The 14,625-nt window shown below is 43.8% G+C and overlaps 3 protein-coding genes across 3 annotated transcripts; 2 read left to right on the forward strand and 1 right to left on the reverse strand.

Moving 5' to 3' along the window:
• The first annotated feature begins 36 nt into the window (after positions 1 to 36).
• LOC120451516 (amyloid-beta A4 protein) lies at positions 37 to 518 on the forward strand. The gene is made up of 2 exons (XM_039635276.1): positions 37 to 151; positions 211 to 518. Exons 1-2 carry the CDS (start codon positions 37 to 39, stop codon positions 444 to 446), a joined length of 351 nt encoding a protein of 116 aa, XP_039491210.1. The 3' UTR covers positions 447 to 518.
• Positions 519 to 613: 95 nt separating this feature from the next.
• On the forward strand, positions 614 to 948 carry LOC120454227 (kunitz-type serine protease inhibitor 2). The gene is given in 3 exon segments (XM_039639327.1): positions 614 to 687; positions 752 to 800; positions 802 to 948. Coding segments are annotated over 3 exon segments (270 nt in total).
• A 2,218-nt stretch (positions 949 to 3,166) lies between these two features.
• LOC120451513 (ankyrin repeat and SAM domain-containing protein 1A) lies at positions 3,167 to 12,311 on the reverse strand. Its single transcript, XM_039635272.1, has 12 exons — positions 11,633 to 12,311; positions 8,751 to 9,642; positions 8,076 to 8,394; positions 7,564 to 8,015; positions 7,283 to 7,505; positions 6,162 to 7,167; positions 5,883 to 6,094; positions 5,521 to 5,811; positions 5,289 to 5,451; positions 5,052 to 5,213; positions 4,856 to 4,987; positions 3,167 to 4,800 (listed from the first exon to the last, which is right to left on the reverse strand). Exons 2-12 carry the CDS (start codon positions 9,628 to 9,630, stop codon positions 4,657 to 4,659), a joined length of 3,984 nt encoding a protein of 1,327 aa, XP_039491206.1. The 5' UTR covers positions 9,631 to 9,642; positions 11,633 to 12,311; the 3' UTR covers positions 3,167 to 4,656.
• Positions 12,312 to 14,625: the final 2,314 nt, after the last annotated feature.

A 14,625-nucleotide genomic window follows, 5' to 3' on the forward strand; every position in this document is an offset into this window, starting at 1 on the left:
AAGCTGGTGTTCATATTCTTGGTATCAAATACAAAGATGCGTTTAACAATCATTTGCATGTTCTGCCTGGCAGCTGGGATCCTGGCTGTCGACATGGACTCGGATTCCCTACAGGATCAGTACGAAAAGGAACAGTACCAAATTCGCAAAAGTTTGCTAACTATAAAACCTCTTAACCATAAACCAACTGACAGTAGTTCTCATTCGCAGAGATTTGCCTTCAAGACTGGGAATATGGAAAGTGCAGGGGCCGCCGAAAACTCTGGTACTACAATACCCAAAAATCCAATTGCCTTCCGTTTATCTACTCCAATTGTGGGGGCAATGGTAACCTTTTCTATACCAAGGATAGTTGCATGGAATATTGTGGCAGATACAACTGGAAGAAGGGTCGAAAGTCAGCTCGTCTACGTATAGCTGCTCCTAAAAGTAAAGATGGCAATTAAGTGCCCTTTACTACTATTATATACTTTAATATAATAAATAATAATTAATTAATAAATAATTAATGGAAATTACTAGTTCTTGAAGTCCTGTGTAGTTCAGACCACATTTTCATTAGCTGTAAAGAGTATAAATAACCAAAGAAATATATTTTAGAGCACATTTTGAAATGAAGCTGCTTATCGAGTTATTGTGCCCTTTGGAATATTTTGTCTCAATTGTTCAGAGTGGAAGAAAACGGAAAAATAAGTTTAAGTATTTTATTTGCAAAAGGTAATAAGTACATATTTCATTAATATCTTTTTGCAGCTTTTTGTCATCTTCCCCAAGAATTGGGTAAATGTGAAGGCCATCGTTTTTATGTATGCTTTTTCTAATAGGCAACAAATGTGCGTTCCATTCGCTTTCTCCAATTGTGGCGGTAATGAAAATCGATGCTTTTCCAAGGAAAACTGTGCGAAAGCTTGCGCACAAATTCGGTCTCGATTTGTTTCCTATATTTGATTATTGAAAGTAATAATCTGTTTATATAAGTAATAAACCACCTAAGCTATCATCGTTTTACTGGCTATATTCACTTATAACTACTCCACTTTCCTTTAAGAAAACGATTTTATAGCAAAGCTCACGGCGAACCAACTTTAGTCAAATGGAAATTAGGGCGAATTGCGACCAAATTTTGTAGCTCTGCTTTCTCTCTTATTGTTTATTTTTCTTGCATGGACTATACACTTTAAAATTAGTTTTCATTTTATAATAAATAATAATAATAATAATTAAAAAAAATATATTTTTTTAAAATAGTTTTAAATGCAGTATTTTTATTGTCTTGTAACAAATACCAGTTGTCGTTGCGAATACTTACAAGTGCAAATGTTCACACCTAAAACGCTTGCGTTTTGACCACGTTTTGTTGGCGTCTGGCGGTTTTTTTGGTACAACTCGTAGCCGGCGCTCATGAACAACTGGAGGGCCAAAACAAGCAGTGGAAAGCTTCTCACCAGCTTGTCGCTCACTTCCACATCCACTTCCATGTATGTATATAGTTAATACCCCCTGGTAAAAAAAAAAAAACAAACACAAAACAAGAGACTCCCCCACAGGGGCGGAACTTGAGATTGTCAAGGGCTGGGCAAATATTCGTTGCTTGCTGGCATTTGGACCAGGCCAACAGCATTGGCAGTAGCGCAATGAAAGCTCTCGCCGGTAAAGTTTGCTCGCCAGATGCTTTTTATTTTATTTTTTTTTTTGTTTTCTGTTGCTCATTTCTCTGGGCTTTATTGTGCGCCGTTAGAGGCATAAATCACCGGATGAGAGGCCAAAATGTGCAAGTTTACAGGTTGGACTCGCCGCTCGTACGCAAAAAGCACATTACGGCCAGAATGGCAATCGCAATTGGCCAATAGCGAAATCAAAGAATAAAGTCACGCAATTTCAATTACAAATAAACGCACAGACGGTGAAATGGCCATTGATAGGTGGGGGGGGGGACTTTTGGCATCCCGATGCTGGCTATGCACACACATATCCATGGCAATAGCTATAGTAATTGTAATAATAATAATAAAAATAATAATGAAATTGTGATAAGCTGCGCGCCACAAATTGCACGCGAGTGAAACGGAGAGACAATAATTTAAGCCGTTGGCTCAAGATGAGGCATCAAATGCAGCCGACCAGCGATGCACACGTGACACGACTGGGAACAGAAAGATAATACTATAGTTCTTTGATATCAAAATATTAATGAAAATTAAAAAAAAATTATTCAAATAATTTGGTTCAAAAGTGTAGATGTTACATTAAACTGTTGTTAAACTAATGTTAAATTAAACTGTTAAAAACTTTTTAAATAAAACTGGATGCATAATTTTTATGAATTAACTAAGTAGTAACAAACTTTAAGGCAGTCGACTCTGAGTTGAGTACCTCTCCAATTAGCATGAAAATTAATAACACATTAAGATTTAATCAAAAGTGCATAGCCATGCTTAATATTTAATCGCTTACAGATTTTATGCGCGAAATCATTTTGAAAAGATTTTTATCTCAAATGGTAAAAGGTCTTAAATATTCGTGGCTCATAATGCTCGTATAGTCGCATACACGACTTGCCTCTTTGGCAGACAAAATGTGAAGCTCACGTTCAAGACGGCGATGCGACGTCATTCTGGCTGGCTTGAATCTTCGCCTCGATTGGATGGCCAACAACATTAGGCCCGAACTGCGCAGCGGTGTTGGCCAGAGCCAATTAATATTCGCATGATCAAATGGTTAACGCATTTAGCCGGAGAAAAAACCAACAAGGCAACGCGCCGCGTCGCAAACCGGCTCACATTAAATTCGCATTTACGCGTTTGCCTTTGTGTAACTGATCGAGGTTTTCCCCTTGATTTTCCTCCTGAATTTCCCCTTGATTTTCCCCCTAGCCATTCTTGTCTTCTTTCTGGCTCCGAGGATCTTGTGGCCTGTGGGAAAGTGGGCCTTAATTGACATCACGAGGCGTTTAAATTGCCGCCTGACCCCGCCAACAAAAAAAGAGTTAAAGAGTTAAACAACTTGTGGCCTCAGTTAATTATGTATTTATTTAGTATTTTTCCGTCATTTTCAGTTTTTGCTCATTCTTTTGCTGCGGATAAACACTTAAAAATTTTGAATTTGCTTTGTCACAACTTTGCAATCTGCATGCCGTATATATGTGGGTTTTTCTTTTGTTGTTTTATTAAATTTCTTTAGTTATGGGCTAGGCTGGTTGAGTACGACTTTTGTATATATAGTTTAATAAAATTGATTTATTTACCGTGTGCGCGTGTCTATGGCATAACAAACTGCTGCCCAGAGAAAGTTGGATTAAGATGAGTTTTTATTTTTATTTGTAATAATCTTCGATTTTGTATTGAGTAGGTAGGTACTTAATGGAATCTCTTGTACCACAAGCAGGCTAACATTTAAAGCGTTCGCATACATCGATAGAAAAGGGTCGAGCAAAACGCAAAACGCCTCGTTTAGGTCTAAATCCAAAGTCATAGATAAATCATGTCAAAATGATAGCGATAACAACGAGGCCTGGCCTCAAACGAAAAACACATTTTACAATCGAATAAATGCAAATACACGTGTGGTTTGATTAATGCTTACATAACAACTAAGGGACTAGTTAAAAGTTATTTTTAAAATTCGTAAAATATTCTCAAAAGCATATTTCAAATGCGGCTGACTCGTCGTCACATCGATGCAGTCAATACATTTCTACCATTTTGTAAGCAATTTGCTGCTTATAACTTGATGCGTTGTCTGTCCTTTGATTTAATTCGATTCGATTCGATTCGCTTACATATTCAATTAAAAATTATATAACAACACGCATACATATTCAATATTAGAGTTAGTCGTATGTATATATATGTATAATATATGGTAAATGTGATTAGCCAATAGGTTATAGATCTTCATGAATGCGGGATATGATTTTGCATTGCTCTTTCTGTATCAATTTAATTCTTTGCCTTTAGCATTCAACATTAATAAAATTGTTTTAATAAGCCAATATCTTTTAATTTCCTCGCTCGCACGCCAAACGTGATTTTCCTTTTCTTTAATATGTTAAAATTTGCTAAAACATTTTCATTTACTATTGTTTATCGTTTTTCTTTTTACCACATAAATGCAATATCTTAATATGTTTTTGGAATCGGGATGCAATTGTTACCCCTGCAAAATGTTCTAATGATGATTCTTCTTTGCAAAATGTTCTAATAATTAAGTCGATTGGAAAGGAAAGCTTTCTGTTAAACTTGGAATTGGTTGAAGCTCTAATAAAGTCTTCATTTTTGTATTTGGTGCATTTCTCTTAATTGGGAAAAAAATTGTGCCTTTTGTTGATTGTGAGTCTTTTTTGTTCGTTTCGTTTGTAGTTTGTTCTTTGTTCTTTGGCCATTTGAATAGTTAAATAATTAGAAAAAAATCCCCCGTTTTCCCGCTCCCGTATAAAAGTCAAATGCGTAAGGACTACAAAACTACTAGTTGCCTTACAAAAATTCCCACTAACTACAACTTGAACAGTGCCCCATAGTTTGTGAGGCAAAATAGTTTGGCGCATAGGCTGCGACTTCGACTGTGACTGCGACTGAGACTGTGACTGAGACTGTGACCTGGCCTGAGTGCTGCCGTTGGTGTCGGCTGTGTTTGCTTTCCTGTGGCCAGGTCCTGGCTCTATTTCCCGCCACAATACTCGCCCTGCAGCATTCCATTGTCCAGGAGTACTGCCGGCGTGGTCGAGATTCCATCGCGCAGTGCCAGTTGATAGGCCACCTCGAAGGCCTGTCCCAGAGTCAGGATGATCTCGCTGGCCAGGTCCTGCAACAGTTAGGTGTTAGCATGTCTACTTCCTTCGGCTTAGATGTATACTCACAGTGCTTTCGACCAGGAAAACGTGGCAGTAGTGCAGATCCTGCTCCTTGGTTATGTAGGCAAAGTGCCTCAAGTCCTCCGAGTCCTGGCACGCGCAATTGATGTTCTGAATCTCGTGCTCGCAAATGGTGCGCTGTGTAATATATCAACTTTAGTAAGGACTTTTACAAATTACATAAATATTGCAAATCACCCACCTTACTGCTCACGTCCTTGAACTCGACGCCACGGTGACAAATTGCCAGCGAGAGTGGTGAACCCGATTTGACTTCACCCTCAGCCGAAGTTTTCAGCTTTTGAATGGACTTCTTGGTGGACTCTGTGCCACGTAGTTCTTTCACAACCGTTGAGCCGAGGTACTGTGATGGCAAAAGAACAGAAGAAGGTATAGTTTACATTATCTATAATATATCTATAATAATTTGCAAACTTACTTGAACCTCGTAATTGATGTGCTCGTTGAGCAAAGTCTGCGCCGAGTGGCGCCATTCGGTGGTCCTAAGATTGGCCGGCAGACCCAGCAGTAGCTCCGATGGAGCCCGTATCTGCAGAGCGGCTGTCTTCCTAGCTGGCGGTGCCGGCGGTGGTGGTGCGGGACTTGAGAGCATAGAGAACATCTGGCTTAGCGAAAGAGGTGTTTTCCAATATCTAGTGAACATATCTTACCGACTCTTGCGATAGCCAGTGATGGAGTTGCGATGATGTACGGGATTGGCGGGTAACCGGGTTGGTGCCTCCCTGGCTGTGCCATTGCCATTCGTTGTCAGCTGATTGGTTTCATTGTTCTCGCCCAGCGGCGTCTTCTGCGACTTGGAGTCACTGTCGCGCATCTGGCGGATATAGGCCAGCGATTGCAGGATGCGTCTCCGGTGGCCCAGTTTGTTGATTTCCAGCACCGTTTGCAGTTCCACATCCCACACTCCGCACACACTTTCGATGGTGTTGTATAGATGCTTACTGCAAGTTATTGTAAACAGGAACAATCTTTGAAGTGGGGTGGTCATCAAGGTATTTATAGAGGTACCCACTTGAAAAACTCCAGGTACTCCGGCAGGGCGATGGTGTTGAGCCACTGCTGTAGGGTGGCCACACCCATTTGCTTGTTCTCCTGCTGCGTCTTCACTGGCACCTGTGGTTGGAACTCTGCCGCCGGTAGACTCTGCACGAAGCGAAGGAGTTTGGGGGCATCGCGTTCGGGAATGTGGAGTAGCGGAATATCGGGCTCCTCAAAGACATTGTGCTGGAAAGAGAAACCCCAAACAATTAGCTCAGTTAACAACAAAAGAAGTTCCACTTGAGGCACTTACCACAAACTTGTAGTTATCATAACCGTTTTCGAACAGTATCCGCTCCAGATGAAGTAATCCTGCGGCGCGGAGACGTGTGGCCAATTCCCTTCGCTCGTTGGGCACCTCCATGTCCTCAAAGTCCAGTTCGATGTCATGGGTGGGCGTTATGCTGGTGTTCAGGATGCCGCTGCCAAAGTTCTCGATTATCTCGGAGATCTTCTTGCGCGCCTCTTCCGCATTGAAGGGACTGAGAAGATTGATGGAATTCCTTGCTGCCGAGTGACTACTTCCTGGCGATTTTGCTGGCGATTTACCTGGCGACTTGGCTGGCGATTTGTTAGAGGATTTGCTCGGTGATTTGGAAGGTGATCGTGGTGGTTTGATTACGACATCGCTGGAGGAATTCCCATTGGCCTCCAGCGGCTGATTGGTTGGTGTGGTTGGCGGTTTGGCGAACTTCTTTTCGGGAATTGCTGGCTTGGTGGGAATGGGAGGACGCACTCTTGGCAACGTTTGCTGCGGCTTGTTCTCCTCCTGGATTTTCAACTTCACCTCGGGCTGCTCTTTGAGCTGCTGCGAGGCGCCTTTCAGCAGACCGGCAAAGGGTACATCGCTGACAAACTCCTCCACATAGTCCGTGGAATGGGATAGACTGTGATCCGAGCACGAAATGCTCGAGCTCAGCGATCCGGACGATGGAGCCGGACAGCGTGGCACCACCGTAACCGTATCATCGTAATCATAGCCAGGCGTACTCAGCGTGGGCAGCAGTTTCGAAGGCGATGAGCCCGTTTCGATCATAAGTTGCTGAGCTGCCTGGAGCTGGAGCAGAGCGGATCTGCGCTTGTACTCCTGGCTGAGTGGCCTGATCCGCTCGTGGATGGTCCGCTCCGCCTGGCTGGAGCTCGGCGGCGGATGATCCGGCGTGGGTGGCTGTTTGTAGTGGGTGGGGCTGCTGGGTATCTGCTGCTTGGCCTCGCAATTCTCGTCACCACCATTGGATTTTGCAGCTCCATTTGCACCACTGAAATATTTGAAAATACTGCTTAAGTACCAGTTTCATACTAATAACCATAGTTAAGCTTAAGTAACTTAGACAGAGTCACTTTAATTCAATAAAAAGTACAATCTTAGCTCACCTGCTGTTCCGATTGCGTTTAAGTTTACGATTGGGATTATACGACTTGAGGGTAGCACTTTCGGCTGATTTGAGTAGCTCCTTGGACAGCTTGGTGGTCGAACTTCGAGGAGCTGGTATAGGTCGCTTCATGGAGTTGGTAGCCGGGGAATCGCCACTAGAATTGGGCACACTCGTCTCGCTATTCAGTTCCGAGCTGCTGCACTGACGATCCAGCATGTCATCTGCAAAAGGGAGTTGTAAGATGCATCGAAATCCGTTGAAATCCTCTCCAGAACTCACTGCTCGAACTCAGGCTCATTCCGCCGGCGATGGCGGATCTTGTGCTCTGCCTGGCACTTGCATAAAGACGATCGTTCCGTTGCCGCTCCCTCAATTGAGTCTCATCGAAACTCATGCCGCCCACACTGCCATGGCTCTGATGGGAGTAGGGACTTTCGCTGGCCGGCTGGCGACGCACCTGGTTTTGGCCATGGCCATGACCATGACTCTGACTTTGGCTCTGACTGGATGGTGAGCTGCAGCTAAACTGCTGGCCCGGCCCGGCGTGAGTTGGCGAAACGGAGAGGTTGCGCCTCGGTGGCTTCTTGGGTGGACCAGCCGGTGCAAAGGTGCTCATATGCATGGGTTGGCCCAGGCCACCAGTGGAGCAGCGGGATCGGGGCGACACCGAGGCCGGCTCAAAGCTGCTCAGCGATGAGGATGGACTCACACTGTAGCCACCACCCATTTCACTAAGAAGTGCATTTAAATATATATAGTAATTTGTTTAAGATAGAAGGGTTAAGACTTACTTCTGACTATGCAGTGGGGAGTGTGCGTTGAGATCCTGGTAGAAACGATCCTCCGGCTGGAGGGCACTGTCCAAGGACTTGCCTCCGTTGTAGGGTCCACCGTTTCCGGCACTCAGTCGCTGTTTAGTGTATCCGGATTGCTGCATGGAGTGCGAATGATTCAGCAAGTGATTGTTCGAGTTGAAGTGGTAGTGATTGCTAAGTGGTGGCTGTTGTTGCGAATGGTGTTTGCTTTGGCCACGTCCGGAATTCGGTGGTCCTGGGTGCTGTCTGTAGATCACCTCGTCGCCCTCATCGGTGTCCATTTGGTTACGGAAGTCTGTTGGAAAAGCAACAGAAATATAAGTTAATAAAGAAATTACAGAATATACTAAAAACTGTGTGCATAAATGTATTGAAGTTTTAATTGTATTTTAAGAATATTCTTGTAAGTATATAATCTGAGTAAAGGGTATACATGCATACTTATGTGATTACTTAAGAGTTAATCAGACTTCCAACGAAACAATGAACAACAAAAGACCTGTTGTTATATGCATTTCATTATCTGCATTACGTAGGTATAAATTAGGTCAGCTTTGCGTGCATATTACTTCTGCTTGATACATAGCATTAATGCACTTCTTTTTAATGAAAACCAAGGCAAACGAATGTAAATAAATTACGCATACGTACTGTTGATCACAGCCACAATGTGTTTGGTGACATGCGGCGGAAATTCGCGCAGAATGTCCAGAGCCGTGCGTCCCTCATTATCTGTGGCATTCAAATTGATGCCAGCTTTCAGCAGTGTCCTCACAACATTCTCCTTGCCGCACAGAGCTGCTTCATGCAGAGCAGTTCCCGAAGGTGTTAGCAGATTGACACTAACTCCGGCAGACAATAGGACCTCCACCACGCTTTTGTGCCCATTGCGACTGGCCAGATGCAGACAGGTGTGCGGAAAGATCGCTCTACTTGGCGATGCTGGCGAGGATGGTGATGGTGTGCCCCGTTCCAAGGTTTCGGTGCCCAGATGTGCTATCAATTCCGGATGGGCACGTATAAGCATTTGAACCGCCTGCAGTCGGCCATATTGTGCGGCCAAATCCAGTGGGGTTTCGCCGCGGGAATTGCGCATATTGGGATCCGCATCGTGATGCAGCAGCAGGGCCAGTGCTCCCGTGTGACCATGTTGCGCGGCACAATGCAGTGGCGTCTCCTGCTCTATTGTCTGCAAATTGGCACTGGCCGGTCGATATGGATGCGTCAGCAGGAGCCGCACAATCTCCGTTTCACCAGCCCAGGCGGCCAAGTGGAGTGGCGATGATCCCCGGGAGTCCGGCAAATTGGGCGAGGCCTCGTGTGCCAGCAACAGACGCACTATATCCTCATGGCCATTCAGGCAGGCATGATGCAGGGCGGAGTAGCCACCACTGTCCTGGACATTCACCCCGGTGCCACGACGCAAACTGGCCAGCGGTCCGGCCCTTTTCGCCTTCTGGGTGAGCACCTTCTCGATGTGCGAGATGTTGCCATTGCGCGCCGCCTCCAGGAACTCCTGATCCTTGCCCATTTTCGTAAGAGGCTGAAAAAGCAAACATCTCTTTATAAGTATATATTTTATAAGAGTTCAAATACGATATGCTTTAATGATAAAACCCCCAACAAGAAGCACACCCTTTTAAGTTGTACGACGAGGTTTTCTTCCTGTGTGCTAATGGGTTTCCATTAATGGACTTCCCTGCACTTATAATCGCTAAAAGACAAGACCTAACCTTTTGGTAGAGGGGTCTTGTCTGTCCCGTCTGTCCTGAGTTGATTTGCTGCAAATGAATTATGACTGTCAAGTGTGCTTCATTAAAACGCCTTCGGCTTTTGTGGCTTCGCAGGCCTTTGCGGGTCGCCTTTTCTCCTCTTAGCTCTAATGACTTTTAGCCCAGTCTTTCCATTTAAGCCGACCACCCAGCCACCCAACCGACCAACAGCCCAACCGCCCATTCACGCGCAGCTCTCAATCGACAGAGGGTTTGCCATTAAAAAAATTGCACAATAAGATGGAGGAGGATGGTGGGTGGTGTGAAGAGTGGGTGGTCTGGTGGAGGGATTGGAAGTCAGTGGGTGTCGAGTGGAGCTTTGCTCCTGATGAAGTGCTTCTCACGCGCCGGAATATCTTCGAGTATCTTTGATATGTACGTGACACATTACACATTGCATCTGCGAGATGCAGATAAAGTAATGTCTGCTCACAATGTGACGGTGGAAGCATAATAATTGGAGTTCCATAAATTCTTTGTACATGCAATGAAGTAAGGTAAATTCCAAACCATTACTCATTTAATTCTTGCCTTTCATGACTTTCATGCAACACTTGAAATATCAACTCGTGTAAAACTAAAGCTTGTAAATAATAAATAATACTTTGCAGTGATTATATAGTCATCATTCAAGTGTTTTCTAATTATAGCCATATCCGTTGTCACGTCAGTATACAAAAGTTTACACTTTTTGCAGCTTGTGAAATGTGATATACAGATATGAATCAGTCACTTGTTGATTGAACAATTTACTGGGCGTAAATTGTGCGCAGAATAACTCAATATTATGCCCATAGTGCCGACTTTAAGAACTCCATCGCCATATAACGCGATAGAGCACGTTGAAAGCGCCTAAAAGCGCGCTGCATTCCACTTTCAAATGCCTCAATGAGATAAATACACGACGGCAACAGATAATCACCTGCTTACACACACTCCCACGAACAGCGGTTTTACACACACACTCACACACACACCACATGCCGTTTATCATACTACTACATACTATGAAAATGGAATTCAACAAAAGGTAGGTTAGGCACATCCTTGGGGGTGGTGGAAAGGGTCCTGGCGCGCAGAGTTAACGCGAGAGCGTGCGAGAAAGTTTACGAGAGAGTTGCAAGGAGTGCGCCTGCTCTGCCGCGCCCACCACCAACTACACCCGCACCCCCGCATCCCCGCCCCCGAATGTCCTTAGCGCCCCCCAGAGTCCTTATCCAAGCCCCCCAAAACACCCTGCCATCCCCCTGCAATCCCCCACAAGCTATTCATAATTTTTCGCTTGCAAAACTCTGAGGCGTGTCAGCAGCAAGGATAACACTGGGAGTGGGTGGGGGGTTTATTACTGGGTATGCGTTTAGGCCAGGCCCAAAAGGAAAGGCAAACGGAAATTGAGGCGCATTATAAACGGCTTGACACCAGCCAACCAGACGGAACCACAACAAAACAGAAGGCAACATTGCCAATTGGCAGCAGAGATTGTGGGATTGTGCAGTTCCTTTGGCCATAATTGGGTCAAAGGATGTTGACCCTAGGCAAAAGTTGGCCCAAAGCCCAGCGCACATTTGCTCTGCCACTGATAGAAAAACCATTGGCAGTCTGGCAAATCACACTTCTCTTCTTTTAGTTTAGGAAAGGTATTTAAATATATGCATTGCCATTTTTGGGGTACAAGCATTTCGTACTTAGCATTTCACTTGGTGCACCCAAAAGGCGTGTACTTCCCCGCACACATATATACACACACATTTTCGCTTTTACCTTTTCGCTTAGTTTATACGGGATGTCGTTGCTGGCAGACTCAAGTCAATATATGTATGTACATATATATATATATATAGCACTTCCGTTTGGTGGGCGGACTTTCTTCGTTGATTGAATAAAACTCATTTGATTCCGCTGCGATTTATGTACATGAACACTCGCCGACTCGCACATCTTCTTCTCGAGCACATTTTTTCTTTCGTCTATGCGCTATATATCTTCTCGACTCGTCGCGTCTCGTCTCCGATTTTTGTGATTCCCAATTCCGATTGCGATTGCGATTGCGATTCCGAATCCGAATCTGAATTTTTCTCAGCTCCGCCCGTCAGCGACTCTCGCATGCGACTGACTGTGACTGTGAATCTGAAACTGAGTTCGAGGCCCCGGGGTCTGCGTTAGTTCCGTAAAATAATTTTCAGATACCACTTGGCACTTGCCACTTGGAACTGCGAGCTGCGGAGCTGTGAACTCTCTCTCCGCCGTGCGCCGTGCACTTTGCTCTTGTGCAGCACACAGTGGTATCGCCGTATCACAGTATCACAGTATACGACGAAAGTTTTTCACCGACTTTTCGACGTTTTTACTCTGTGTTTATGAGCTAGCTCTGGCTGGGGCGCAACATACAATACAATTTCAGCGCTTTCACTTGATTGTTTTGGCCACTCCACACAATGCGGGCGAATGAGCGGAGAAAATTCGCTGAGCATTCGAATAGAATGTGAGTATTGAGTCCATTCAAAGGGCACAAATTTCTCTCCAGCTGAGAGAGAGAGTAAATACCCATTTGTTTGTTGTTTATCGGGGGCGAAGATGGTACGCTTTTGTTTACGTATTTACGTATTTTCATGTGCGAAACCGACGGATGAGAGTCTGTGATATCTGTGCACGGATATATTTGTTGGCAGAGAGAGATAGAGCAGCAGTGGGTATTATAAATAGTTGCAATCACTGGGGCGGGGAATGCAGCCTTCTTGAAGGGAACACGCCTTTAAATAAATACAAGTGTTGTGTCTTCGAAATGCAGCGGATTGAGTTACCGATCGACTCGATCAGCTGATTAATGATCTGTGCAAGGAATGCAGCCGACAAATGGGCTCGTGGATCTGGTTTATATCTTTGTCAGATCTTGGGGCGCCGCAATTAGAAATATTTAACCATGTGTAAACAGAAGCGATTAGATAGAGCTATCTTGAAGAACGGACTAGAAAACTTAAACAAACATTTATCTATTTTAAGTTATAAGGTAGCTAATCATTTACTTAAATAGTCACGAGTGTGGTTTAAGTTAATGTATCTTGATAAAAGTTACGATTCTTATGATCGTTAAATTAATGATATATGTTAAGTTTTTGTTTAAAACTTATTTCAACCCAATATTACCTGTTTTAATAAATTTTCTATAATTGCGCAAACAAGTCAGTCAATGTTTTAGTTTTAGTGTTAGTTTTCCTTTTGATCATTATTATTTTATTTGCATAGCAATTCGTAGTTTACATAATTTAATGAGCAAATAAACTATTTAATTGGCCGACCCACTGCAATTTGAACACTTTCCTCCACGGAAATGTGACCAGTTCCCACAGTAACTGGCTCATATTTCGCAGTCGCCACAAAGTTCCCAAACTCAACCGAATAAAAAATTTCTCACGTAGTCGTTTCCCGGCAGAGAATAAACACGATTGTAACTACTCATGTAGTAAACAAAATATGAGTAACTTTCTGTGGAACCCCGTTTTCTCTGGAGCCCTTCAGCCCATCATCATCACTGGTTGTTGTTACTGAGCTTTCGCTGGCATTTCGCTCGCTCTCCGAATATTACGCATGCGCCCTGTTGAGCTTTCTTATCACACCTTTGTTGTGGTTCAAAGCTTCGGCTTGTGTTTGTCTGACCAAAGCTTTGCCCATCAGCTGTTCTGATAAGAGCAGTTAACACCTTGTTGCCGTGATTGATAATGATGCAGTGCAGTAAAGTGAATTGCATTTGTGGTAGAATCTTGTATTTTTTTGCTAATTCTCTTTTTTAAGTAGACATAAAAGCTTCCAACTTCACTTGCACTTGTAATTTTCAGTTTTACGAGTTTTACAAAATTCTGTCAGTTCTTAGTTGAATCTCTTTTCCTATTATCGCTTTGAATAAGATACCTCATTAACCCCGCAGTTGACCGTTGCTCTGGAGATCGTTGTGCAACGTTGTGGGACATGAGTTATGGCTATATATGCAGCTAAATGTGGCTCGCCCCAACGTGCCAACGTGACTCACTTGGTCAGCCCCGAAAAAAAAACAACCACAGCATTTTGTGGGCGGACACATGCGGCGAGTTGTTGTGGCATGCCACATTCGCACACTGGCAAACAAAAACCGAGCCGCAAACAAATAAAATAGACAGTCGGCCAACACCTACGACGGCTGCAACGACCCACCGCATGAGTTTTCATACTCAATTGCCGCAAATGCCACAAATATGTGTAATTGACTTGAAAATGCGCCAAGCAAATCAATCCGCACACAGTCGCTCCGCCAACTTGCCCCTCGTTCCCCTCGTTTCCCAACCCGCAAATGGCCATTTGCGACCTCAAGTGCAGCGCGTGAACTCATTCTCATTCGCTGGCCAGCAGAGTGCGCCACGCTCCAAACAATTGACACTGGAAAAAATACTTTTGAATATATATTTTTTAATTTTGTTCAACAAAGAAATGCTAAAGATATGTTGAAAGCATTGGTTTTAAAGTTTAACTAGTTAAGAACGAAGAAAAAGAGTGTTGAACGCAAAAAAATAATGTTTTATTAAACGCATAAAACTACTGGTTTCATTCCAATTAAACCTATTGCAATCCTTTCTGTTTAATTTATTTTTAATGCATTTTTTTGCTGTGTATGCCTCGGCTTAGGTCAGCTTGGCTGGCTTGCTGTGTGATTGATGAATGTTGCATATTTCGGACGCCGTTGGCTGCCACCATTGTGTGGCATTAATGAGACACCGGCCATTTGT

This window comes from Drosophila santomea, chromosome 3R, assembly GCF_016746245.2.
Source record: "Drosophila santomea strain STO CAGO 1482 chromosome 3R, Prin_Dsan_1.1, whole genome shotgun sequence".
Lineage (NCBI taxonomy): Eukaryota > Metazoa > Arthropoda > Insecta > Diptera > Drosophilidae > Drosophila > Drosophila santomea.